Source organism: Oncorhynchus keta, chromosome 4, assembly GCF_023373465.1.
Source record: "Oncorhynchus keta strain PuntledgeMale-10-30-2019 chromosome 4, Oket_V2, whole genome shotgun sequence".
Taxonomy (NCBI): Eukaryota; Metazoa; Chordata; class Actinopteri; order Salmoniformes; family Salmonidae; genus Oncorhynchus; species Oncorhynchus keta.
The window spans coordinates 61,233,771-61,259,706 of record NC_068424.1 but is presented as its reverse complement, the minus strand read 5'-3'; the positions used below and the strand labels follow the sequence as shown (position 1 = coordinate 61,259,706).

The following is a 25,936-nucleotide window of genomic DNA, read 5'->3' as shown; positions in this document are numbered from 1 at the left end:
TCTCTCTCTCGGAGGACCTGAGCCCTAGGACCATGCCCCAGGACTACCTGACATGATGACTCCTTGCTGTCCCCAGTCCACCTGGCCATGCTGCAGCTCCAGTTTCAACTGGCCTGGGCCCTAGGACCATGTCCCAGGACTACCTGACATGATGACTCTTTGCTGTCCCCAGTCCACCTGGCCATGCTGCTGCTCCAGTTTCAACTGTTCTGCCTTACTATTATTCAACCATGCTGGTCATTTATGAACATTTGAACATCTTGGTCATGTTCTGTTATAATCTCTACCCGGCACAGCCAGAAGAGGACTGGCCACCCCACATAGCCCGGTTCCTCTCTAGGTTTCTTCCTAGGTTTTGGCCTTTCTAGGGAGTTTTTCCTAGCCACCGTGCTTTTACACCTGCATTGTTTGCTGTTTGGGGTTTTAGGCTGGGTTTCTGTACAGCACTTTGAGATATCAGCTGATGTACGAAGGGCTATATAAATAAATTTGATTTGATTTGATTGAATTGTGGCCTAACACTCGCTTATTGTACGTAATTGACATAATTGCTCAACCAATGTATTACCGTGTCACGCCCTGACCTTAGAGATCCTTTTTATGTCTCTATTTTGGTTTGGTCAGGGCGTGAGTTGGGGTGGGCATTCTATGTTTTTGTGTTCTAAGTCAGGATTCAGACCTAAGCCAACTCCCCGTGCTTACCGTAAGGACCCAAGGATGGAACTGAAGCCAGTCGGGGTGAAATTGGAGGTGAGCGAAGGGAGCGAAGCAGAGACAGTGAAGGAGTTGATGGGGAGATTGGAGGAGAGAGTAATGAGAGAGTTGCTGTGTTGGTGCATGAGGCACGACATCTGCCCGACGGAGCGTGTCCTCGATTTGATGTCACCTGAGTCAGCTCTCCATACTCATCCTGAGGTGCGTGCAAGCCATCTGGTGAAGACTGTGCCAGCCCCACGCACCAGGCCTCCTGTGTGCCTCCCTCGCCCTGCACGTCTTGTGCCAGCTTGGCGCTCCAGACCTCCAGTGCGCCTCCACAGCCCGGTGAGTCCTGCGCCGGCTCTAGGCACGGTTTCCCCAGTTCGCCAGGAGGACCCAGTGCAGCCTGTTCCAGCGCCCCGCTAGAGTGGGCATTCAGCCTGGAAGAGTGGTGCCAAGGCTACGCACCAGATCTCCAGTGCTCCCCCACAGCCCGGTCTACCCTGTGCCTCCTCCACGGACCAGGCCTCCAGTAGGTCTCCCCAGCCTGGTGAGTCTTGTGTCTGTGTCCTGTCCGGAGCTGCCAGAGTCGCCCTCCTCTCCGGAGCTGCCATAGTCGCCCTCCTGTCCGGAGCTGCCAGAGTCGCCCTCCTGTCCGGAGCTGCCAGAGTCGCCCTCCTGTCGGGGGGCCGCTGCGAGGGTCCCCAGTCTGGGGTTGGCGGCGAGGGTCCCCGCTCCAGAGGCGCCACCTAAGTGGGCCAAGCCTAAGGTGAAGTGGGGTCCACGTCCCGCACCAAAGCCGCCACCGCGGATAGATGCCCACCCAGACCCTCCCATATAGGGTTAGGTTTTGCGTCCGGAGTCCATTCCTTTGGGGGGGTACTGTCACGCCCTGACCTTAGAGTTCCTTTTTATGTCTCTATTTTGGTTTGGTCAGGGCGTGAGTTGGGGTGGGCATTCTATGTTTTTGTATTCTATGTTTTCTATTTCTGTGTGTTTGGCCGGGTGTGGTTCTCAATCAGAGGCAGCTGTCTATCGTTGTCTCTGATTGAGAACCATACTTATGTAACCTTTTCCCACCTGTGTTTTGTGGGTAGTTGTTTTCTGTTTTTGTGTCTGCACCAGAAAGAACTGTTTCGTTCGTTCTATTTGTTGTTTTTGTTATTCAGTGTTCAGTTCAAATAAGAAAGATGAACACGTACTACGCTGCGCTTTGGTCCACACCTTCTTCATACGACGACCTTTCACCAAAGTATTACTGACCTTTCACCAAAGTAATTGAAAAAGCTGTATGTCAGTAAATGTCACTTGCATTCCAGAATATCATCAGATACCTGTACATACAGTACCAGTCAAAAGTTTAGACACACCTAACAAAAACATGACTTGTCCTTGCATTGGATGCACGTGATGTTGAACTGGATCCTCTGACCTACGCCTGCCATAAAGCAACTGCAGTTATAGTCGTCAACTGTATTACTATTTTGGCTGAGTCATTCACAGGTCGGCTAGGGATATCTTGTATCTGATGATATACAGTACGAGTCAAAAGTTTGGACACACCTACTCATTCAAGGGTTTTTCTTTATTTTTACTATTTTCTACATTGTAGAATAATAGTGAAGACATAAACTGTGAAACAACACATTATATGGAATCATGAAGTAAGCAAAAAAAGTGTTAAACAAATCTAAATGTATTTTATATTTGAGATTCTTTAAAGAATCTGTGGAAAGAACTGAAAACTGCTGTTCACAAATGCTCTCCATCCAACCTCACTGAGCTCGAGCTGTTTTGCAAGGAGGAATGGGAAAAAATGTCAGTCTCTCGATGTACAAAACTGATAGAGACATACCCCAAGCGACTTACAGCTGTAATCGCAGCAAAAGGTGGCGCTACAAAGTATTAACTTAAGGGGGCTGAATAATTTTGCACGCCCAATTTTTCAGTTTTTGATTTGTTAAAAAAGTTTGAAATATCCAAGAAATGTCGTTCCACTTCATAATTGTGTCCCACTTGTTGTTGATTCTTCACAAAAAAATACAGTTTTATATCTTTATGTTTGAAGCCTGAAATGTGGCAAAAGGTCGAAAAGTTCAAGGGGGCCGAATACTTTCGCAAGGCACTGTATTTGTGCTGTAAAGACAATGCCTATGGTCCTTGTCAATCCAGTTTGGCAAGACAGCACAAACATATCTGGCACTAAGCAAAGCACTCTATGAAGTGAAGCGAACATAGCACTGTACAAAATGACACCGTCTATTTTAATACATAACCAACTCTCCAGGATTTTCACAATCTGAACGTGCATGTCAAAATAACAAACCAACAAGTTAAAAAATCTCGCCCTAACTATACAGAGAGTAAGTGAATGCGCAGAAACACTTAATCTACTGGTCTTGCCACTTTAGTTATAGATTATTGTTGATTTGTATATAAAGGGTAAAATACATACACATTCCATAGATTTCTGCAATTGCTGCTGGATATGCTGTAGGCAACTGACAATAAAGAAAATAGACTTTGTACTGTGGACCACTATATGTAGTGTGAAGAGACTTTAAAAAATATATATATTCCTCATAATTACTGGGGGGGTTTGTTTTCTTTTTAGTGTCTTTCACGCTCACATATCTTCCGGTTCGAGGTATGTTGACCTGATCAATGTTCCACTATAATTTAATGAACTTTTAAGTTATGAAAATGGACAGCTATTGAAGTCAAAAATACTGTAGTCAAGCTTTAACCTGGTTGCCAGTCTGTTTCTGCTCTCTTGCCAACTCCTTATGGAAGTGTCATGTCAAACTTTTTAACCTTTTCTTTGAAACAACACAGAAACAATTATTGATGTGCCTAAGCAGAACATAAACAGAACCTTTTATTTTGCCCTAAACTCTATTTGTAACCTTGTTGTAAGAACTAGACATCCTGGTGTCACCAGGAACGTTGTCACCATGGAGATGTGAATGGAGGGCACTCTCAAAGCCAGCTGTGTGAGTCTCTGACTACTACCAAGGTAACCAGTGTACCCTAGTCAAGTCATGTTATTGCATTTCACCTCACTTTTACAGTACATGCAAACAAAAATGTCTTCATTAATGCAGTTTTATCTGGGAAGGGAGTAACCTTCGAAAAAGATGAACCTTCAAGCATTTTATAAATGTGTATCCTGATGATGTGTGCTCTTAATATCAATCAATTGAAATTAATGCTGCTGTTTTACACAAGGTCTCTAGGACCAGCTTATAATAAAAACATTTTTTATTGGAAAACAGTCATTTTGACAGTGAGTTTTATTAGCACTATGGGTTCACTACTCACTGTAAAAATTCTGCAAAGCTACTTGCGAAAATGCTGCAACACCTCCGAGGGCTTGTTCAACTTGCCCTGATCCGGGCATTGGCTGAATGTTTACTGAAACATCCTTGACAATGTCCTCCTAACAAGGCAGTTTAGATAGCAACTTAGCAAACATGACACTGGCATCCCAGGCTTCTAAGCAACAACACCCATGTGGGCCTTACTGAGACAAAGAGAGCCCTTAACAAGCTCCATAGGGGGAAGAAGATGGATGCAAGATCAGCCAGACGGATCCTGACAAACATATCAATACAAAATACAGCAACAACAAATACTGTCTCATAGCTCATGCACATAAGGCATTGTGAATGCTCTTATGTATTCATAGAAGGTGTTCTCAGAATCATGAATTTGAACTTTTAGATGCTAGGTGATTGAGGAAGTGACTTATCACAATTTAGATTTTTGAATTGGGATTAGAAGTGAAGTGCCCAATGCAGTCGTTTTTTCATATATCAATATCAAATCATTTCTGGGTAACATTTTTAAAGTACCTTACTGTAATAATTTTCCATCAATAGCTTTTTTATTAAAAAACTATTTCTCAAGTGAGAATTTTGCTGAGACTGTCTAGGTCTTGTCTGTGTGGGGAGGGGAAAACTTAAAACTATCTGTTATTGGCAGAGGTTTGGAACTCTCTTTGTTATTAGTCTATTAACCAATTTACCACCTGGTGTTGTCACCAGGCAAACTGAAACTCCCGCCCATGCAAACAGGCTGATTAGAAAGTCCTTTGTAGATTGCATTTTCAACCAGCATCAATCAGGAAATAACCCAATAAAAAATGATCACACTTTAAGTGTTAGTTTCATCAGCTGTTGTATAATATGATACAGAACACAGGAAAACATCATTTTGGCTGCACTGGGACTTCAGTTCTTTGGTCAGCTCCCTAAATTTGAAGACTGTGGCCTCACTCTGTACCAGATCAATGTGGTAAGTAGACATCTCGCACAGAAACTTGCTCGGTGGAGGAATAACATAAAAGCCTGCTTGCAACATAATGAGATTCCTATTGACTCACCCATTATGTGTAATATGTCTTGCTCAATATCTGTTTCATAGTATAGTGAATTAAAGTAATAGTACAGAAGTAGTAGAGTAGGACTAAAGTATTGACTATAGGAAACATAGCTACTTACCTACTGTAACCACAATGCAGATTTGATTGAATTGAGCCCTAAATTGATGAAAAATGATATTTGGTTCCCTAGGACTCCGGTAAAGAGGGGTACCTTAAGGCACTGCCAACAGATCTCATGCCCTTTGAGAAAACCCTGTCCAGAAATAAAAGAAGCTTTCTGGTTGACAACAAAATACATGTATTTCTGTTATCAAATTACCATCAAAGACGTCAACTGGCATAGACTTCTGATAGACTGTACATGGTGGTAGGAGGTAGGGAGGGACTAGGGGTTGTTTCATAGACTTCTGATAGACTGTACATGGTGGTAGTGGGTAGGGAGGGACTAGGGGTTGTTTCATAGACTTCTGATAGACTGTACATGGTGGTAGTGGGTAGGGAGGGACTAGGGGTTGTTTTATAGACTTCTGATAGACTGCACATGGTGGTAGTGGGTAGGGAGCGACTAGGGGTTGTTTCATAGACTTCTGATAGACTGTACATGGTGGTAGTGGGTATGGAGGGACGAGGGGTTGTTTCATAGACTTCTGATAGACTGTACATGGTGGTAGTGAGTAGGGAGGGACTAGGGGTTGTTTCATAGACTTCTGATAGACTGTACATGGTGGTAGTGGGTAGGGAGGGACTAGGGGTTGTTTTATAGACTTATGATAGACTGTACATGGTGGTAGTGGGTAGGGAGGGACTAGGGGTTGTTTTGGACTGGGACTTCTCATGTTCTCATGGTCTCTTCCTCTTTCTTGAAGATGTCCTTAGCCGACTAAGCCCTCATGCTCCTGCTGATCCACCACCAAGTCCTCAGCCCCCCCTGCTTTGATGCCTTCCCCTCCTTCCAGAAGTACACGAGGAGGTTGTGTGCCCGACCCAATCTGCATGCTTACCTCGAAAGTGAGGACTTCAAGAACAGACCCATCATTCCTGGGAAGAGAGCCTAAAGTGGATTAGTTGGTTGGATTAGTTAACGTGTGACGACTGTTGCTCATCGAATGATTAAAGGTTTCCAATTGCGTGATAAACTGAATCAAGCAATTATTAACTCATTAACCTGGGGCACCATGGGAAAATTAGTTTTATTGAGTTTCTATTTCCCAAATTAACTCAAAGAATATCAGAATATCGATTTTACAACAGCAACTAATTAACCAGTTACCTCTACAGTCTCATTCTGAACGTCGCATAATCCGGGGATCTGCACGGACCCGGGTCTCACCAATGAGTTCGTACCACACCAATCCTAGTTGAGTATTTATTTACTAGAAAGCTAAAATGATGATAAAAGATATACATACACAAGATATACAAACACCTTCTAGGCTATTGATTAGAACTTAGTATAACGGGCCAACACACTATGGCGCGTGTTACCCAAAATGGGGATTTAAAAGAGAGAGAAAAAGAGAAAGTACATGAGAGAAATATACATTTGGATGAATGTGTCAGCTATGCTTATTCTAACCCTAGCCTTGCCACAAACTGCCGCTCTTATGGGTCAGAATATAATGATGTAATTACGTGGGGAAGGTCTCCGTGAGTTCTCCGCGTGGACTGTTCAGGCTGCTCAATGACGCACTTCTCCAGTGCAACTCTTTGGTTGTCCTCACAATGTCAGTGTCCTTTTGGCTTAGGAGTCTGTTCCCTCGCCCTTGCTCAGGAAGGGCTCTTATGAGGACAGACAGCTCTGTAGCCTCCTGTTTGGCCCTGTCCGGGGGTGTCCTCAGATGGGGCCACAGTGTCTCCTGACCCCTCCTGTCTCAGCCTCCAGTATTTATGCTGCAGTAGTTTACGTGTCGGGGGGCTAGGGTCAGTTTGTTATATCTGGAGTACCTCTCCTGTCCTATTCAGTGTCCTGTGTGAATCTAAGTGTGCGTTCTCTAATTCTCTCCTTCTCTCTTTCCTTCTCTCTCTCGGAGGACCTGAGCCCTAGGGCCATGCTCCAGGACTACCTGACATGATGACTCCTTGCTGTCCCCAGTCCACCTGGCCATGCTGCTTCTCCAGTTTCAACTGTTCTGCCTTACTATTATTCGACCATGCTGGTCATTTATGACCATTTGAACATCTTGGCCATGTTCTGTTATAATCTCCACCCGGCACAGCCAGAAGAGGACTGGCCACCCCACATATGCTCTCTCTAATTCTCTCTTTCTTTCTCTCTCTCGGAGGACCTGAGCCCTAGGACCGTGCCCCAGGACTACCTGACATGATGACTCCTTGCTGTCCCCAGTCCACCTGACTGTGCTGCTGCTCCAGTTTCAACTGTTCTGCCTTATTATTATTCGACCATGCTGGTCATTTATGACCATTTGAACATCTTGGCCATGTTCTGTTATAATCTCCACCCGGCACAGCCAGAAGAGGACTGGCCACCCCACATATGCTCTCTCTAATTCTCTCTTTCTTTCGCTCTGAGGAGGACCTGAGCCCTAGGACCGTGCCCCAGGACTACCTGACATGATGACTCCTTGCTGTCCCCAGTCCACCTGACTGTGCTGCTGCTCCAGTTTCAACTGTTCTGCCTTATTATTATTCGACCATGCTGGTCATTTATGACCATTTGAACATCTTGGCCATGTTCTGTTATAATCTCCACCCGGCACAGCCAGAAGAGGACTGGCCACCCCACATATGCTCTCTCTAATTCTCTCTTTCTTTCTCTCTCTCGGAGGACCTGAGCCCTAGGACCGTGCCCCAGGACTACCTGACATGATGACTCCTTGCTGTCCCCAGTCCACCTGACTGTGCCGCTGCTCCAGTTTCAACTGTTCTGCCTTATTATTATTCGACCATGCTGGTTATTTATGAACATTTGAACATCTTGGCCATGTTCTGTTATAATCTCCACCCGGCAGTTCGACTTGAATTTATCCGCTTAGACACAGCCATTCATCCGTAGCTTGGGTAGAAAAAGATTTATTTGTCTTCAAACTTGTGTTGCGTTTTGGGTTCGTTGACTTTTTTAGACCTCGGCTGCAGCTTGGGTCACGTAGTCTTATCTGTAAATTCTTCACTCACAGGTTTTATACCCTCGGGTCAGAGGTGGGCGCAACCGCCTTTAGGGCAATTCTCTGGGAGTACCAAGTTAGAAGGCAAGGTCTAGATTTGACTCAAATCCAATTTTAGACAACTAACTTCACCTTTCATCTTTACCAAAGCATTCTCTTTGATTTGAACATTTTCCACACAACGTACAATGTATAAACATCAAACTAGGTAAACTGTTGACGTTACAATGTTTTCGTAATAACGTCATCTATTAACCTTTAATAACAAAACAAAAATGACATACATTTTCATATTCCATCTATCGTCATGACCACCATTGTGGCTGAAGGAAACCATTGTTCCAAAGTCCCTTTATTTCATGTTTAATGTTCTGAGGCTGGTTCTCCATAGTAACAGGACAAAAGGAATTTGTCTGTGGCCTAAGATTTACCAGGGGTGTGAGGGGTCATAAAAAACCCACATCTTCAGACCCCTAAATCTCTCCTCCTCTGTTGGGGTTGAGAGATAATCTGTAGGGTTGTGGTCTCCTGTAACCTGACCTGATCAGGACAGTCATGACAAAGTGATGCTGAAACCTATTGGCACTTGTAGAGAAAATTGACTGAAACGTTGTCTCAAGTATTGCATTACAAACACCAGCTCAACTTACATACTGTAAGAGCCAGTTATGGTTGTTGTCAAGTGTCAAATGAAAAAAGAGCGTGAGAGATTGTACACGGAGGAGGATCAGGTGTGGTATTTGCAGTCCTATATGGTGAGCATTTACTTTACTACAATATGAATATACAGTTGAAGTCGGAAGTTTACATACACTTAGGTTGGAGTCATTAAAACTCATTTTTCAACCATTCCACAAATTTCTTGTTAACAAACTATAGTTTGGCAAGTCGGTTAGGACATCTACTTTGTGTGTGACACAAGTAATTTTTCCAACAATTGTTTACACACAGATTATTTCACTTATAATTCACGGTATCACAATTCAAATGGGTCAGATATTTACATACACTAAATTTACTGTGCCTTCAAACAGCTTGGAAAATTCCATAAAAATGTCATGGTTTTAGAGGCTTTTGATGCTTCTGAGGCTAATTGACATCATTTGAGTCAATTGGAGGTTTACCTGTGGATGTATTTCAAGGCCAACCTTCAAACTCACTGCTTCTTTGCTTGACATCATGGGAAAATCCAAAGAAATCAGCCAAGACCTCAGAAGAAAAATTATAGACCTCCACAAGTCTGGTTCGTCCTTGGGAGCAATTTCCAAATGCCTGAAGGTACCACGTTCATATGTACAAGAAACAGTATGCAAGTATAAAAACCATGGGACCACACATCCGTCATACCGCTCAGGAAGGAGACGCGTTCTGTCTCCTAGAGATGAATGTACTTTGGTGCGAAAAGTGCAAATCAATCGCAGAACAACAGCAAAGGACATTATGAAGATGCTGGAGGAAACAGGTACAAAAGTATCTATATTCACAGTAAAACGAGTATTATATCGACATAACCTGAAAGGCCGCTCAGCAAGGAAGAAGCCACAGCTCCAAAACCGCCATAAAAAAGCTAGACTACGGTTTGCATCTGCACATGGGGACAAACATTGTACTTTTTGGAGAATTGTCCTCTGGTCTGATGAAACAAAAATAGAACTCTTTGGCCATAATGACCATTGTTATATTTGGAGGAAAAAGGGGGATGCTTGTGTAACTGTATAGACTTTACGTCCATCCCCTCGCCCCGACCTGGGCGCGAACCAGGGACGTTCTGCACACGTCAACAGTCACCCTCAAAGCATCGTTACCCATCGCTCCACAAAAGCTGCGACTCTTGCAGAGCAAGGGGAACCACTACTTCAAGGTCTCAAAGCGAGTGATGTCACCGATTGAAACGCTATTGGCGTGCACCACCGCTAACATGCTAGCCATTTCACATCAGTTACACTCACCCCCCTTTTGACCTCATCCTTTTCCGCAGCAACCAGTGATCCGGGTCACGGCACCAATGTAACAGTATAGACTTTACGTCCATCAGCTCGCCCCGACCTGGGCGTGAACCAGGGACGCTCTGCACACGTCAATAGTCACCCTCGAAGCATCGTTACCCATCGCTCCACAAAAGCCACGGCTCTTGCAGAGCAAGGGGAACCACTACTTCAAGGTCTCAAAGCGAGTGATGTCACCGATTGAAACACTATTAGCGCACACCACCACTAACTAGCTAGCCATTTCACACCGGTTACACTTGCAAGCCGAAGAATACCATCCCAACCGTGAAGCACGGGAGTGGCAGCACCATGTTGTGTGGGTGCTTTGCTGCAGGAGGGACTGGTGCACGTCACAAAATAGATGGCATCATGAGACAGGAAAATTATGTGGATATATTGAAGCAACATCTCAAGACATCAGTGAGGAAGTTAAAGCTTGGTCGTAAATGGACAATGACGCCAAGCATACTTACAAAGTTGTGGCAAAATGGCTTAAGGACGACAAAGTCAAGGTATTGGAGTGGCCATCACAAAGCCCTGACCTCATGTAACAGTATAATTTTAAACTCCCCTCTGGGCGCACAGGGACCTTCTGACAACAGTCACCCTCGAAGCATCGTTACCCATCGCTCCACAAAGCCGCGGCCCTTGCAGAGCAAGGGGAATTACTACTTCAAGGTCTCAGAGCAAGTGACGTAACCGATTGAAACGCTATTTAGCGCACACCGCTAACTAAGCTAGCCGTTTCACATCCGTTACACTCACCCCCTTTTGACCTTCCTCCTTTTTCCGCAGCAACCAGTAATCCGGGTCAACAGCATCAATGTAACAGTATACTTTTAAACCGTCCCCTCACCCATACCCAGGCGTGAACCAGGGACCCTCTGCACACATCAACAACAGTCATCCACGAAGCATAGTTACCCATCGCTCCACAAGAGCCGCGGCTCTTGAGCAAGGGGAACTAGTACTTCAAGGTCTCAGAGCAAGTGACGTAACCGATTGAAACGCTATTTAGCGCACACCGCTAACTAAGCTAGCCGTTTCACATCCGTTACACTCAATCCTATAGAAAATTTGTGAGCAGAACTGAAAAAGTGTGCGCAAGCAAGGAGGCCTACAACCTGACTCAGTTACACCAGCTCTGTCAGGAGGAATAGGCCAAAATTCACCCAACTTATTGTGGGAAGCTTGCGGGAGGCGACCCAAAACATTTGACCCAAGTTAAACAATTTAAAGGCAATGCTACCAAATACTAATTTCACATTCTTAAAATAAAGTGGTGATCCTAACTGACCTATGACAGGGAATTTTTTTCTCGGATTAAATGTCAGGAAATGTGAAAAACTGAGTTTAAATGTAGTTGGCTAAGGTGTATGTAAACTTCCGAATTCAACTGTAGGTCCAATCTTTTGGATATAGACTCAATGCCTTGACGGAAGGTGTGTGTTTTTTTGTTTATGTCTCTGGAAGGTTATTTGTGCAAATACTGTATGGGGTACATTTGAACAGTAGAGGTCTACTGCAGACAACTCATTAAAGGAGACACATTGGGCCTAGGAAATGGCAACTTTATGAAGCTCAATGTGTTGGCCTAATGTCAGCATGCATGGAATGTAAGGACAGTTGAACTGAAACATGGTTCTCATGGACTAGGCCTCGGGGAAAGATATTTCTTGGATGCTCACATAAGAATATGATATGATATGACTTCAAGATACAGTACGGAAGAGCAGTGCAGGATGACTCTGGCTGGCTACAAAAGCCTTTAATCCAGACTTTAATTAGAATTGACCAAAACCTAGAAACTAGTCTGACCATTGCAATTTCAACTATTTTGAAAATAAGCATAGCCTTGTATAGTATTAGGACATTGGGACTTCTTTGGACTTGAAAGCAACCCTTGAGACTGCACGAAATTCGTTTTGCTTTTGTATCAGGTTATCATTATTGATTTAGGCTATAGCACATTGGAATCCTTCAATTCAAGGCAACAACGTAACTAACTTGTAAGTCAGTATGACTTTGCAGAAAGTGACAGATGTGGGCGTGTAGTTGGGAGTTTAGAAAGGGACAACCCCCCATTCCATTTTCAAACGTGTTCATTTCACTGGTTACTGTCAGAGCCACTGCACCACTTGCATCACAAAAGTAAGTACCTCGCTTTAGACCACAATTGCAAAATATAGTTCCGTTATAATAAATAAAGCGATGTGCAATAGATGGCTAGGACTTTAGGATTTATACTGCGCACAGTCAGATGTTTGTCCTATAGTCGGTCGTGCACGCGGGCGAGCTTTTGCCTTTGAATTAGGTTAACTTTAACTAGCCTACCTTGCCATTAAATTAATTTTGCAACTAAAACTGATCCTCGACGGTATACGAAAAATAAGACCAATAGCTAGCTAGTTGGAAGTTATGTTCTTGTCTAAACCTGGGTTATGTAGCTAGTTCGCTAACTGAACAACAGATTGTCCTCCCACCCAGTTATGCATGGGGATTCAAGTTTTAAGTTCGAGCATATCTATGCTTGAGTTGGTTGAAGTGCTGTCAGACTGACTGGGTGAATTTGAGCTTCCTGGGTAGCTAAACTAGGGGTGTATTCATTAGTATGATTCCGTTGCAAACGTAACGTTTTGCAACGAAAATGAGTTGATATTGGCCAAACTCGGGTATATCCCTCCCCGTTTAGTGACATTTACTCTGGTTGCTTCCGTTTGTTTCCTAGAGTAAACGTTTTGCAACGGAATCTGACGAATGAATACACCCCTGACATAACCCGGATGCGAGATATTCAAAAATGTCACATACGCCAGATTGACCACACTGCAAGATTGTTTTTGTTAGCAAACAAATCGTTTATTCAAATGGGCGCATGGGATTTTCACATGCAAATAGCACTTACAACTTGGCCTCAAGCAATAAGGCATCTCGGGGGTTTGTGGTATATGGCAAATATACCAGGGCTAATGGCTGTTCTTACGCGCGGCTCAACGCAGAGTGCCTGGATACAGCCCTTAGCCGTGATAAATTGGCAATATACCACAAACCCCTGAGGTGCCTTATTGCTATTATAAACTGGTTACCAACGGAATTAGAGCAGTAAACATGCATGTTTGGTTATACCCGTGGTATACCATCTGATATTAAAAATGAAAAAGAAATGCTTTTTTAAATTCCTGTTCTGAGCATCTGAGATTTACTATGCAATCTGACACACGTCAAATCAGTTTCCTTGATCTTCTGATCTTGTGTGAAGATAATGTTCTATACACTGATGTAGATCCTTCAAACACCCCCAAACAGGGAAACGGATCCCAATCATAGGTGTTATCACGTGCTCTACTAAGGAAGTTATTTATCTTTTAACTTGTCCTTGTGGTAAAAAAAAAGCGCAAATTCAAAGTACGAACCTCAGAGCATCGTAGCACCATTAGGTGCAAAAACTTGACTTACCCAGTTGCGGCCCAATTTTTGGAAGCAAACCACTCTGTCGTCCCTACGTTCTATTGGCATCAAACATGTCACCCTCTCTAGGAGGATAATTTATTGTTAAAATGAGAGGCTGCCTGGATCTTTAATTTTAAAGACCCTTGCTCCCTTCGGTGTCAATTGAGACTTTGATCTGAAGCCATTCTTGTGATTATTGTGATTTTGCTATTGTAAATGTTTGTAGGCTTATGTAGCCAAATTGTATCTTTGATCATATGCTATCCATTTGTTTTTTTGTAACTATTTTAATTGTTATTTTATATATGATAATTAACCAATGATATCAGGCTGCACCCGGCCATGGTTACAGACACGTGTGTGTCTTTTGACACTATTTAAACTCGTCACCCCGCAGTGTTTGTCATTATTCCCTGATGAAGACAGCTTGTCTTTCAAAACATTGCACGTTAGGTTATTACATTTTTGCATATGAGCTCCTAGAGTGTGCGGCTCTCCTTTAAATTTTTAAGTGTTCTACTCCGCTAGCCAGCACCTCGCCTAAATAGGTGTCCAGTTCTTTCGCCTGTATACCATCTAATATACCATGGCTGTTAGTCAATCAGCATTCGGGGCTCGAGCCTCCCAAGTTTATATTATAAATCACAGGTATGACAACATTTGTATTTTTTTTTGCTCTAGTTCCGTCTTGCCTAAGAACAGCCCTTAGCCGTGGTATATTGGCCATATTGGGCTCCCGAGTGACGCAGCGGTCTAAGGCACTGCATCTCAGTGAAAGAGGCATCACTACAGTTCCTGGTTCGAATCCAGCCTGTATCGCATCCGGTTGTGATTGGGTGTCCCATAGGGCAGTGGTCAATTGGCCCAGCGTTGTCCGGGTTTCGCTGGGGTAGACAGTCATTGTAAATAAGAATTTGTTCTTAACTGACTTGCCAAGTTAAGTTGAGGTCAAATAAAAAATATATAAACCTAAATTCCACACCCCCACGGGCCTTATTGTTTAAATATACTATATTTGTAGTATTTAATACTAAAGTCTATTTTTTGCTTTTAAAAAGTTTAACAGTACTCTCATTAGTATTTTCTTCCAAAGGCAGCTATTTCATTTAGTTGCAATAGCAATGGGGCACAAAACAGATCTGTTTGTCTGAATCCATGGTATAAAAGTCAGAATAATTTTTGTCTGAAATATTTTCATCAAAGTGTATTTTCTTGTAATGAATTGACACATGTTTTGTATCTCCTCTCTCCAGTGGGTCCCTACACAATCACCTACTTTGGAGTCCGAGGTATGTGGAGCCAGTTAATCCTATTCAACATCACATGACAGAGCCTGGTTATTGTTTTGAAGTAATAATAGTCTACCATTGGAGAATGCATGGTTGTTTATGCATTTCCTGTTATAATACGCTTTTTATATTGATATAGCTAACTATAACCAAAATTATTCCTGCAATTGTACTGTCTCTTTAAAAAATGGTGTAAGACAAAAGCCTTGCTCACATTCATGAAATGTGAACTTATTTAGTGTCATTAATTACCCAGTAGCCTGCTGCAGCAGCTTGACTCAATACTCAATATTGTGTTTCTATTGGTTTAATAACATAATCTGGAGGTGAAGTCATTCCAGGTCATCTTAACACTGTGATCTTTCACACAGATTTTATGACCTGGATTTCACCCACAATGACTGTTCACTTTGCAGCCTCACCCATCCCTTTTGATTGTTATCACAGAAAATACTTGGACTACTAGGTTGGCTCAGCTGGCCCCCATGGTCACAGTTCATACACTTAACAGTCTGTGTTCCTTCTGTGTCTGCTGCTTACATTATTCATGGTGCTTTATCACTGAGAAGGGCTGGCTTTCAGTCAGGAGGAGCATGTGACCCAGGTTAATGTGGGGTGAACAATCATGTCATGGGACTAGGGTTGCACATTTTGGGGAATATTCAGAGGTGGGAATTAACAGGAATCTATGGGAATTAACAGAAATATATGCAAATTAATATTAATACCATTTACATTTTTTGAATTGGATATATATACCATATCATATGGAGACAGAAACATAAACATTTTACCTTATCATAAGTAGACATAATTGCAAATGATTAAATCCTTCCAATAGAAATAAAATAAAAACTATCGAGTTTAAAATTGAACTTCAATTAAATGAGTTGACTCTTCACATGGGATAATTTCACTGAGCAACAAAAGGGAATATTGAATGATCCCAAATGATACGTTGCATCACCCAAAAAACATTTTCAACGTGAGTCTAGAAACTAAAGCTTTGGTTGTCTTCCTCTCAGGCTTTCATGTCTTCTTCCTGGACCTCCTCAATGTCCACCTCTTGAACATCTGACTGAGGCCTCATCTTCACTGTCACTTTCCAACCTTGTTGAGGATGGCTCGTTATCAGGCTCAAAAAGCATCATATTTGCCCGGAAGGCCACCAAATTTTCAACCGTTGTATTGGTCAGCCTGTTGGGTGCTTTGGTATGTGTGTTCCCAAACAAGGACTAGTTGCGCACTGAGGTGGCTGATGTTGGTTGGAGTTGGAGGATTATGGAGGCAACAGGGGAAAGAGCCTCAGATCCACAAAGTCCCTTCCACCAGGTGGCTGATGAGATATGTTGGCACGACTGCCATATTGCTTCTCCATCCCAAAGCCCTTGCTTGGTAGTGTACTTCGCTAGACTGCCATGACCCTTGCCCTCAGCCATGCCAAGGTGGCGAGACACGGTAGTGATGACACTATAGGCCTTGTTGATCTCTGCACCAGACAGGATGCTCTTGCCAACATACTTGGGGTCTTACCTGTACGCTGCGGCGTGTATGGGCTTCAGGCAGAAGTCTTCATGCTTTTTGATGTATTTCAGAAATGTAGTTTCCTCTGCTTGGAGTAACAGTGAATAGCTTTCAGGATGCTTACCACTCTCTCCTAAAATACATAATCCAGGAAGATCCTCTTGATGGGCCTGTCCATATTGACAGACTGTGATATGGCCATTTCTAGGAGAGACTCCTCCCCTCCAGGAGACTATCAGACATGATGACAACACCACCCCAACGGGTGTTGCTGGGCAGCTTCAGTGTGGTGCTCGTGTTCTTCTCATTTTGCCCGGTGAGGTAGATTGCTGCTATAACTTGATGACCCTTCACATACCTAACCATTTCCTTGGTTCTCTTGTAGAATGTATCCATTGTTTTCAGTGTCATGTTGTCCTTGAGGAGCAGATTCAATGCATGAGCAGCACAGCCAATGGGTGTGATGTGAGGGTAGGACCCCTCCACTTTAGACCAAGCAGCCTTCATGAGCACAGCATTTTGTCACCAGTGCAAATACCTTCTGTGATCCAAGGTCATCCATGACTGCCTCCAGCTCATCTGCAATGTAGAGACCGGTGTGTCTTTTTATTTTATTTTTATTTCACCTTTATTTAACCAGGTAGGCTAGTTGAGAACAGGTTCTCATTTGCAACTGCGACCTGGCCAAGATAAAGCATAGCAGTGTGAACAGACAACACAGAGTTACACATGGAGTAAACAATTAACAAGTCAATAACACAGTAGAAAAAAAGGGGGAGTCTATATACAATGTGTGCAAAAGGCATGAGGAGGTAGGCAAATAATTACAATTTTGCAGATTAACACTGGAGTGATAAATGATCAGATGGTCATGTACAGGTAGAGATATTGGTGTGCAAAAGAGCAGAAAAGTAAATAAATAAAAACAGTATAAAAACAGTATGGGAATGAGGTAGGTGAAAATGGGTGGGCTATTTACCAATAGACTATGTACAGCTGCAGCGATCGGTTAGCTGCTCAGATAGCTGATGTTTGAAGTTGGTGAGGGAGATAAAAGTCTCCAACTTCAGCGATTTTTGCAGTTCGTTCCAGTCACAGGCAGCAGAGTACTGGAACGAAAGGCGGCCAAATGAGGTGTTGGCTTTAGGGATGATCAGTGAGATACACCTGCTGGAGCGCGTGCTACGGATGGGTGTTGCCATCGTGACCAGTGAACTGAGATAAGGCGGAGCTTTACCTAGCATGGACTTGTAGATGACCTGGAGCCAGTGGGTCTGGCGACAAATATGTAGCGAGGGCCAGCCGACTAGAGCATACAAGTCGCAGTGGTGGGTGGTATAAGGTGCTTTAGTGATGAAACAATGGATGGCACCAGTTTGTGAGTAGACTTTGCATCCAGTTTGGTAGGATAGTCAGTATTCAAGGAGGCTTTGTTGCGAAAGCATTTGATTTTCCTGGAAGGAGAGTTTGCAGTCTAGCCAGACACCTAGGTACTTATAGATGTCCACATATTCAAGGTCGGGGGTGGTGATGCATGGGCATGGGGTGCAGGCAGCGATCGGTTGAAAAGCATGCATTTGGTTTTACTAGCGTTTAAGAGCAGTTGGAGGCCACGGAAGGAGTGCTGTATGGCATTGAAGCTCGTTTGGAGGTTAGAAAGCACAGTGTCCAATGACGGGCCGAAAGTATATAGAATGGTGTCGTCTACGTAGAGGTGGATCAGGGAATCGCCCGCAGCAAGAGCAACATCATTGATATATACAGAGAAAAGAGTCGGCCCGAGAATTGAACCCTGTGGCACCCCCAGAGACTGCCAGAGGACCGGACAGCATGCCCTCCGATTTGACACACTGAAGCTACTGAGTCTGCCGATAAGAATATGGTGATTGTCAGAGTCGAAAGCCTTGGCAAGGTCGATGAAGACTGCTGCACAGTACTGTCTTTTATCGATGGCGGTTATGATATCGTGTCTGTTGTCCCTTGTGCCTGTGCTCTTGTAGGATACTGGTTGAGGGGTGGAGACTATGTAGTTAATTAATTATTCCTTGCCCACGAACGTTTGACCACCCATCAGAGATGATTTCAATACAGTCTGCTTTCTCTATGATTGCTTGACCTTCACTTGAACTCTGTTGAACTCTGCATCCAGCAAATGAGTAGATAAAGCATGTCTAGTTGGAGGGGTGTATGCTGGGCGAAGAACATTTAGCTATCTCTTCCAATACACATTGCCTGTGAGTATCAGAGGTGAACAAGTTGCATACACTTCTTGAGCAAGACATTCATCAGCATTTATCTGACTACGTTCCTCCATTGAGTCCAAAAAAACCTTCTGATTCCAGGAGGACCATGAGCTGTTGATATCGATAAGATGTCTGATTCATCATTTTCACCTTGAATAGAAGTAGATTAACTTTTGTCCGAGGTTGCTTGTTATGAGTGCTGAGGGAACTTTATGCACTTGGCCAGATGATTCTGCATCTTTGTTGGAATTCTTCACATATGATTTGGCACAATATTTGCAAATGTACACCGCTTTTCCTTCTACATTAGCTGCAGTAACATGTCTCCTCCACACATCAGATGGGGCCCGTGGCATTTTCCTGTAAAGAAATGAAAAAATGAGTTAAAAAAAACAACAAATCCAATTCGATGTACAGATAAATAGTTAAGCAGTTGGATTAAACAACTCCTTTGTAAGATACATGTTTTAAAATTAAACATGTATGGAAACAGTTTAATGAACACTTAGTTAGCAGGCTCAAGCAAGCTAAAACCCACATGGTAGCAAAAACTAACTAACAGAAATTGTTAACAAGTTAGAAATGATGTAAACACACTTTGCCGTAGGCTGCTATTTACAAGTTAACAAAAAATCATGCATGTCATAAAATATATTCACTCCACCCCGTATTGTAATCAAAACTCACCAGAAAGCATGTAGTCCTTTGCTCAGACAGCATAGTAGTGTGGGCTCAATGGCATCTCATTAGTGTGCAAGATCTTGAGAATCAGCTGTACATGTGATGGAAGAATGCACTGTGCATGCAGAGGATTGCAATTCCATTGAATTAGGGCTAGTTTAACCAAAATATGCCACAAGACCTAGAATTGCCTTGTGTGTATCCTACAATAAAAGGTTCACTGTTATAAACTAACTTTTTTGATGAATTTAAGCAAAATTCCTGGGCTTAACTCCCCATTTAAAAATTGTATTACATTTATAGGTAAGTTTCCAACCCTTTGTAACCCTACATGGGACTAAAGGTTCATTGACTTGAATCCATTTTTTTTTGTACTTGAATAATCAAGAAGGTCATATAAATAATCACAGAGATAAAATAGCATTTTTATTTCTGGATATAAGCTGCCTTTTTATGGACCTACTACTGTACATCAACAAGAAAGCAAACTTTGCACCCCTTCATATTTTACTTCGGCTTACAGTCTTACCTGTTTATTTTTTGTCTGGAATGCATATAATTACACAACACTAGTGCTATTTATAACGCGTTAGATCTGTGCCAAAGCGTCTAATGATGCCAGAGTGTCTTATGATTGAGAGCTGCTTTGTTTTTGTTGACCTGTTCTGTCTCGTGTACCACAGGGCGCTGTGGCGCTATGAGGATCATGATGGCCGACCAGGGCCAGGAGTGGAAGGAGATCCTGATGGACTTTGCTGACTGGACGAAAGGAGATCTGAAAGCCTCTTGTGTGAGTGGGGAATGGATCATTATTTTGTTACCATCTTTCATTTGTCAACCTGTTCAGTTGAACCAGGGATGATGGTCTGTTAATAACAGCTGGGATTTGTTTATAATGTTTGTTTCAACAATCTCTGTCTGTACATTCCATTATTCATATTGAAGTAAAGAGATTTTACCTCATTAACTCAGTTGCTATCAATGTAGAGTTTATTCAGCTACAATATATATGTAAACCCCATGTCCCAATTAGTTGTTACAATCTATAATAAATAACACAAATTATTTTTCTGGTTTTAGGTATTTGGTCAGTTGCCCAAGTTTGAAGATGGAGGATTGGTCCTGTACCAATCCAATGCCATTCTGAGGCACTTGGGCCGCAATCATGGTAATTGATCTCAATTGTAATGTCATATACACAGAGATAACAAAACATTAAGAACACCTGCTCTTTCCATGGTATAGGCTGACCAGGTGAAAGCTATGTTTGATATTTACATTGTTTTCCTCACTCCATTTATCCTTTATAATCTCTCAAATGTTAGACTGAAATGTTATTTCTACTTTCACCTAACTCGAACACACACAGATGCCTATGGGAAAGATGGAAAGGAGGCTGCCCGCATTGACATGATGTGTGATGGCGTTGAGGACCTTCGTCTTAAATATGGAAAAATGATTTACCAGGAATACGTAAGTATTCACCAAGGCTGAAATTCTGACGAAGTTCATACAGTTCATACAAAATGTTCCTTTACTAATGCAGTGCAGTAAAAAAACATTTGGTTCAATGTGTGGCGCCTGACAACGTGATCGGGAAAATCAAAAAACATTTGGTTCAATGTGTGGCACCTGACAACGTGATCGGGAAAATAAAAAACATTTGGTTCAATGTGTGGCACCTGACAACGTGATCGGGAAAATCAAAAAACATTTGGTTCAATGTGTGGCACCTGACAACGTGATCGGGAAAATCAAAAACATTTGGTTCAATGTGTGGCACCTGACAACGTGATCGGGAAAATCAAAAACATTTGGTTCAATGTGTGGCACCTGACAACGTGATCGGGAAAATAAAAAACATTTGGTTCAATGTGTGGCACCTGACAACGTGATCGGGGAAAATAAAAAAACATTTGATTTCTGAAATATACAATACACCTGCAGTGAAGCCGCTCAACAACTACATCATACCAGTCATCCAACAGACTCCCATTCAGAGCGACACACATGGTCAATGCCTTGCTCAAGGGCACGTTGACAGCTCTCCCACCAGGCCAAGAAACGTGGACCCGAACCCTCCAAGACCCACAGTTCCCCAATAGCTGTCCCTCAACCATTCGAGACCCTGCCCACAGTCCCACCTCCCCAAGAAGAAAAAGAAAAAATACAATTAATTCCATTCCCCACCCACAAGAACCCCCCCAATTCACCAACAACTAAGAGAATGAACTAAAGAGAAAAAAGGAAATGACAGAAGAAAACAGCAAACAACAATGCAAAGTAAAATAAAAACTAAACTAAAATCATAACAGCAATGCCAACTGTAATAGTGCCAGACATGCACACAAACATATACATGTATGTGTGTCTTCTAGTATGTATTCTTTTGAATGAGAGTCTGTATATGCATGTGTACAAACACCTGCACGGCATCAGCCTCAGGCAAACCGACATTAGTTGTAAAAACACTGCCCCTCAGTGTCATTCAAACATACTTTTGTTATGTTATTATTTTGACGATTTAAAAAAAAACGTATCTTTGACCATCATGCTATCTACCTCACAGCAATTCCACTTGTCTCCAATTCCACATCCCAACCCTCAGCTTCCCTCAGCCCATCCCTTCTATCTCTGCTGTCCACCCACTTCGGGTTTCTACCCGACACATCTTACAACTGTGCTGTGATGTTTAACGTACCATCTCAATCTATCTAATCAAATAAAATCCAGAGATTGCAAGTTCAAGAGAAATATTTTTACTAAGAGTTTTAATATATAAGTATTTGACTGACCCGGTCTCTCCAGATCTCCTAACAGTACTATTTCTAGGGTCATGTTTAGCTCAATGCTATGCATTTTCAGCCATTCCTGAACCTAAAATCAGAAACGGGCTACCCGAGGGCAATACCAAAATAAATGGTCTATTGATTCTGTATCCTCACAACAAAATCTGCAGCGTCAATGATTTTATGCCCCAATTATTCAACATTTTGTTGGTGGCAAGAATTCTATATAATAATTTTAGCTGAAAAGCACAAAGTCTTGAATCTTAAGTTTGAAATATTTACTCATCATGGAATTGGTACATCAAAAATCTCTTCCCAACTATTTTACAATGCGTATGGCACAGTTGTCAACATCCTGGTCCTCAAATTAAACTTAGATACTTTCCTATATGCTATTTTTATTCCTGCGCAAGTGTTGAGCCTTTATATTGGACAGACAGACCAGTTCCCTACCTCCTCCCGCTGCTACCTGCCTCCTCCATTTTTGGGGTAATGCTGTAATCAATTGGTTGTATTCTTGGATTGAGTAGACCTTCCCGTACAATTCTGATAACTCCATGAATGACAACTCTACCATTCCAATTTACAATATAATTTAAGAACAAAATACAATTTTCAAACATCTTTCCCATAATACAGATATTTTATCAACCAGCACATTTGAGTTCAGCCATAATATTTGTTGTAACATTTGTTCTATCTTTTCAGGGGGATGAAATTGAAATTGTAGCCAGCTCTGCAATGCTTGTTTGAAAAGGAGAGAGACTCTAAAAAAACAACAATATTCAATTAATCGTAAATGAGACAAGGCAATCTGCAAAAAGGACATTTTTAAACAAAGGATGAGTTTTTCTTAGTAATCTACTTGAGAACCATTTAACTTTTGAATAAGTGAAGCTTTTAGAGGTTTAGTGCTTTTATATTTAATAATCTCAACCCACCCTATTCATAATATGGATGGGCACGTTTTATTTTGTCTGGTTTAGCATCCCAGATGAAGCTAAATATTTTTGCTCATATGATTTGAAAAATGAATCATCAGGAGTAGGCAGCGCCATAAGTAAGTGAGACAGGGAAGATTTTAATTTACCTGCCATTTGAGAAATTTTTCAGACCCATATGCATTGGCTGCATAATCCAGTAGGGCGTCCACCCATGGTGCTCAGAATGACAGGAATCACATTTAAATTATGGTAATGCATCTTAACAGAACATGCAACTCATGTAATGAAGCAGCAATGTCATTTTCAAACATTTGCCAAAATACAATTTGGGGGAAAAAAGTGCACCTGAGAAATACCATTCTAAACAGTGCACCTGATAGCGGTTCCATATGTGACAGAGATGAAAATCTGTTATCTAAAGATAACAATGAGGATGGGTTGCTAATATGACTATGATTGTGCATTTGGCTGCGTTAGGGTTTAAACTTTTTGATTTTTTAAAATCATTTTTTGGCGTGAATAAATTGGGTGAATTTTGGACCATTCCAGCTGGTGTAACTGAGTCAGGTCTATAGGCCTCCTTGCTCGCACATGTTTTTCTGTAATGCCCACAAATTTTCTGTAGGATTGATGTCAGGGCTTTGTGATGGCCTCTCCAATACCTTGACTTTGTTGTCCTTAAGCCATTTTGCCACAACTTTGGAAGTATGCTTGGGATCATTGTCCATTTGGAATAGCCATTTGCGACCGAGGTTTAACTTCCTGACTGATGTCTTGAGATGTTGCTTCAATATATCCATGTAATTTCCCCTCCTCATGATGCCATCTATTTTGTGCACCAGTCCCTCCTGTAACAAAGCACCCCCACAACATGGTGCTGCCACCCCTGTGCGTCACGGTTGGGCTGATGTTCTTCAGCTTGCAAGCCTCTCCCTTTTCCCTCCAAATATAACAATGGTCATTATGGCCAAACAGTTCCATTTTTGTTTCATCAGACCAGAGGATATTTCTCCAAAACCTAGACTCAAATGATGTCAATTAGATCTTTGTCCCCATGTTTAAAGCAGTCAATTTTGCAAACCGTTGTGAAGAAATAATCTGTCTGGAACCAATTGTTGCTTGTCTGAAACACATGCATTTTGAAACTGCCCCCATGAGTGACAGAACACTCCAATCCCGACAACTAGAGAACAAAAAAGAGACCGTATTTTGTATGCAGTTTTATTACTCAATCATTATTGTTTTTACCTTGTTTGCAAACTGATATTTGACATGTATTAATGCCAAAATAACATGCAAATAAATAGCTAAACAGATGGGTCTGAAAACAGTCTCTGCCCTACCTGGTCTGAGTGATGGGTTACCACTGAATAAGATCCATGATGACTAACAAATACACACAGGCCAATTTTTTGAATTCCCCCAAAGGTATGCAAATGAATCTATAGACCGATAAGCATTATGTTGAAATGTATTTCCATCGACTGGTATTTCCATCAATTAATAAAAAGCGTTATTTTGCAACGTTTTCTTTTTTTTCTCCCGGTCATTTTGGCAGGCAACAGTTGTATTTATTGGCTTTTAATTTGCCAGCTAACGGAAACCCTTGTAGCTTAATGTGTAAACATTAATGAAGTGTCATTATTAAACACTTTCTCTTTTTCATAGGATACTGGTAAAGACCAATACATCAAAGACCTTCCTAACCACCTCGACAAGTTTGAAGCTGTGATGGTCAAAAACAAGACTGGTTTTCTCGTTGGTGACAAGGTAACCAATCCTGCAATGCACAAACAAAAAGAGGGCTATTTAATTATGGAGTAAGTTAATGAATACATTTTGGTAAATGGTTTGGTTCTCTTGTAATCTCAGTACTGTCTGTTACCTATCACAGAACTAGAATGAGTAGAACATGCATCGCCATTCAAGTTATATGCCATCATGAGAGAGTCTATTTCTCTGTTCCCTATCCTACATAGCCTTCGTTTGCTGACTACAGTCTGTTTGAAGTGCTGCTCAACCACCTGGTGCTCTGCTCCAGTTGCCTGGATACCTCCCCCTCCCTGAAGAGCTTTGTTGAGAAGATGTCAGCCCGTCCCAAAATCAAGGCCTTCCTGGGCTCTGACGCCTACAAGAAACTGCCCATTAATGGCAATGGCAAACAGTGATATTCCTGAACAATGAAGGCTAGATTCCATCCATTTACCTTCGCTGTAACCTGAACGGTTTTGGATAATAGCAATTTTTTACAAGTCCATCTTACACATTAGCCCACAATAAACGTGTTAACTATATGTACAATTGTTAGCTACTGAGTTGATTAATTGTAGTTTTCATATGTAATAATAATAATAAATAAAAAAAATTGAGAGAAGTATCCAGGTCTTGTTGAAAAAAGCACGTTTGAACGTTACTGAAATTATTTGTATACACATCACTTTTATTCTCTGCAATTCTGTGAATATTATGATAACCAGCCATGTAGCAGAATGGTACATACAGTATGAGGATTCCTGGTCAGTTGCACAAATGACTGCATTCAACCGAAATGTGTCTTCCGCATTTAACCCAACCCCACAGAATCAGCGAGGTGCCTTAAGCAACGTCATGGCCGAGTAGTTGTTGGGGTAGAACGGCTGATTTATACCTAAATCCGCTTCTGATTTGTATTAGTCTATAAATAAATCTCTTTGCCAAAATTTGGCATCTCTCCAATGTCTTATTCGACTAGTATTTTTGAAAGTGTAAGGATAATAATTCAGCCATAGTTGTTCTGAAATGTTTGTTTACCAAGAGGAAGGTGTTCTGTCAGGGGGGAAATTTTCG

The 25,936-nt window shown here is 42.0% G+C and overlaps 1 protein-coding gene and 1 long non-coding RNA gene across 2 annotated transcripts; one reads left to right on the top strand and one right to left on the bottom strand.

The window, feature by feature from the left end:
• Window positions 1–12,216: 12,216 nt before the first annotated feature.
• LOC118380048 (glutathione S-transferase P-like) lies at window positions 12,217–25,825 on the top strand. Its single transcript, XM_035767054.2, has 7 exons — window positions 12,217–12,341; window positions 14,894–14,929; window positions 20,061–20,167; window positions 20,458–20,545; window positions 20,747–20,850; window positions 24,779–24,880; window positions 25,090–25,825. Coding segments are annotated over exons 1-7 (627 nt in total). The 5' UTR covers window positions 12,217–12,340; the 3' UTR covers window positions 25,279–25,825.
• Window positions 20,794–21,311, bottom strand: LOC127926472 (uncharacterized). Its single transcript, XR_008124215.1, has 2 exons — window positions 21,161–21,311; window positions 20,794–21,059 (listed from the first exon to the last, which is right to left on the bottom strand). It is a non-coding gene; the product is annotated as an uncharacterized LOC127926472 (long non-coding RNA).
• Window positions 25,826–25,936: the final 111 nt, after the last annotated feature.

Coding starts and splice junctions, on each gene's coding strand:
- LOC118380048 (XM_035767054.2), top strand. Junction 14,930..20,060: donor CACCTACTTTGGAGTCCGAG/GTATGTGGAGCC, acceptor CGTGTACCACAG/GGCGCTGTGGCGCTATGAGG. Junction 20,168..20,457: donor GAGATCTGAAAGCCTCTTGT/GTGAGTGGGGAA, acceptor TTCTGGTTTTAG/GTATTTGGTCAGTTGCCCAA.